The sequence below is a fragment of the Tupaia chinensis genome, unplaced genomic scaffold (assembly GCF_000334495.1).
Source record: "Tupaia chinensis unplaced genomic scaffold, TupChi_1.0 Scaffold144952_1, whole genome shotgun sequence".
Lineage (NCBI taxonomy): Eukaryota > Metazoa > Chordata > Mammalia > Scandentia > Tupaiidae > Tupaia > Tupaia belangeri.
In genome coordinates, this window is record NW_006204812.1 from 4623171 (window position 1) to 4623785 (window position 615).

A 615-nucleotide genomic window follows, 5' to 3' on the forward strand; every position below is an offset into this window, starting at 1 on the left:
GTGGTGAAGGTGCTAGATTCCCACATAGCTGACTGCAGTTCAGTCCTGGACCCAGTGGCTTGAAAATCACGCCAAGTGTGCGTGCTTATGTGTCCACAATCCCAAGAGGAGAATGGAGTGGAAGGCGTCATGGTGTGGCCATCTCTCTTGGAGGATGATTTCCCATTTTCTCTCTCTCTGTCTCTGTTGAGTGCATGCCTTGTATGGCAAAAACTGAAAAAAGTGAAAAAGAAATGAAATGCAAACCATTAAACCTATGCAATTGTATTTAGATGAAAATGAAACTCAGTTGTTTGGTGAATGTCATGGGAGCAATCAGCATTGCTGGAATTCATTGGTACCATGGCACAGAAGGCTATGTGGAGCCCGATTGCCCTTGCCTTGCTATTTGTTTTGACAATGGGAGGTGCCAAATAATGAGACATGAGAACGACCTAAGTAAGTGAGCATTTCTGGTTTTGTTTTGTTTTGTTTTGTATTGTTTTTTAAATGCAGAGGGCTTAAAAATTATTTTACAGTTCTGAAAATGATAAAGTTCTGAGGCTAAGTATTTTGTCATATCTGCTCTTTTTTTTTTTTTTTTTTTTTTTTCAGTTAGACCCGGTTTTTTTTTTT

General features: G+C 39.2%; 1 protein-coding gene across 1 annotated transcript in view; it reads left to right on the top strand.

Moving 5' to 3' along the window:
- WDR35 (WD repeat domain 35) overlaps window positions 1-615 on the top strand; it is a 101433-nt gene that overhangs the window by 22247 nt on the left and 78571 nt on the right. Inside the window, 2 exon segments of the mRNA XM_014583870.2 lie at window positions 273-455; window positions 599-615. The exon segment at window positions 599-615 is cut by the window's right edge and continues 124 nt beyond it. Coding sequence (XP_014439356.1) covers window positions 273-455; window positions 599-615 — 200 coding nt within the window.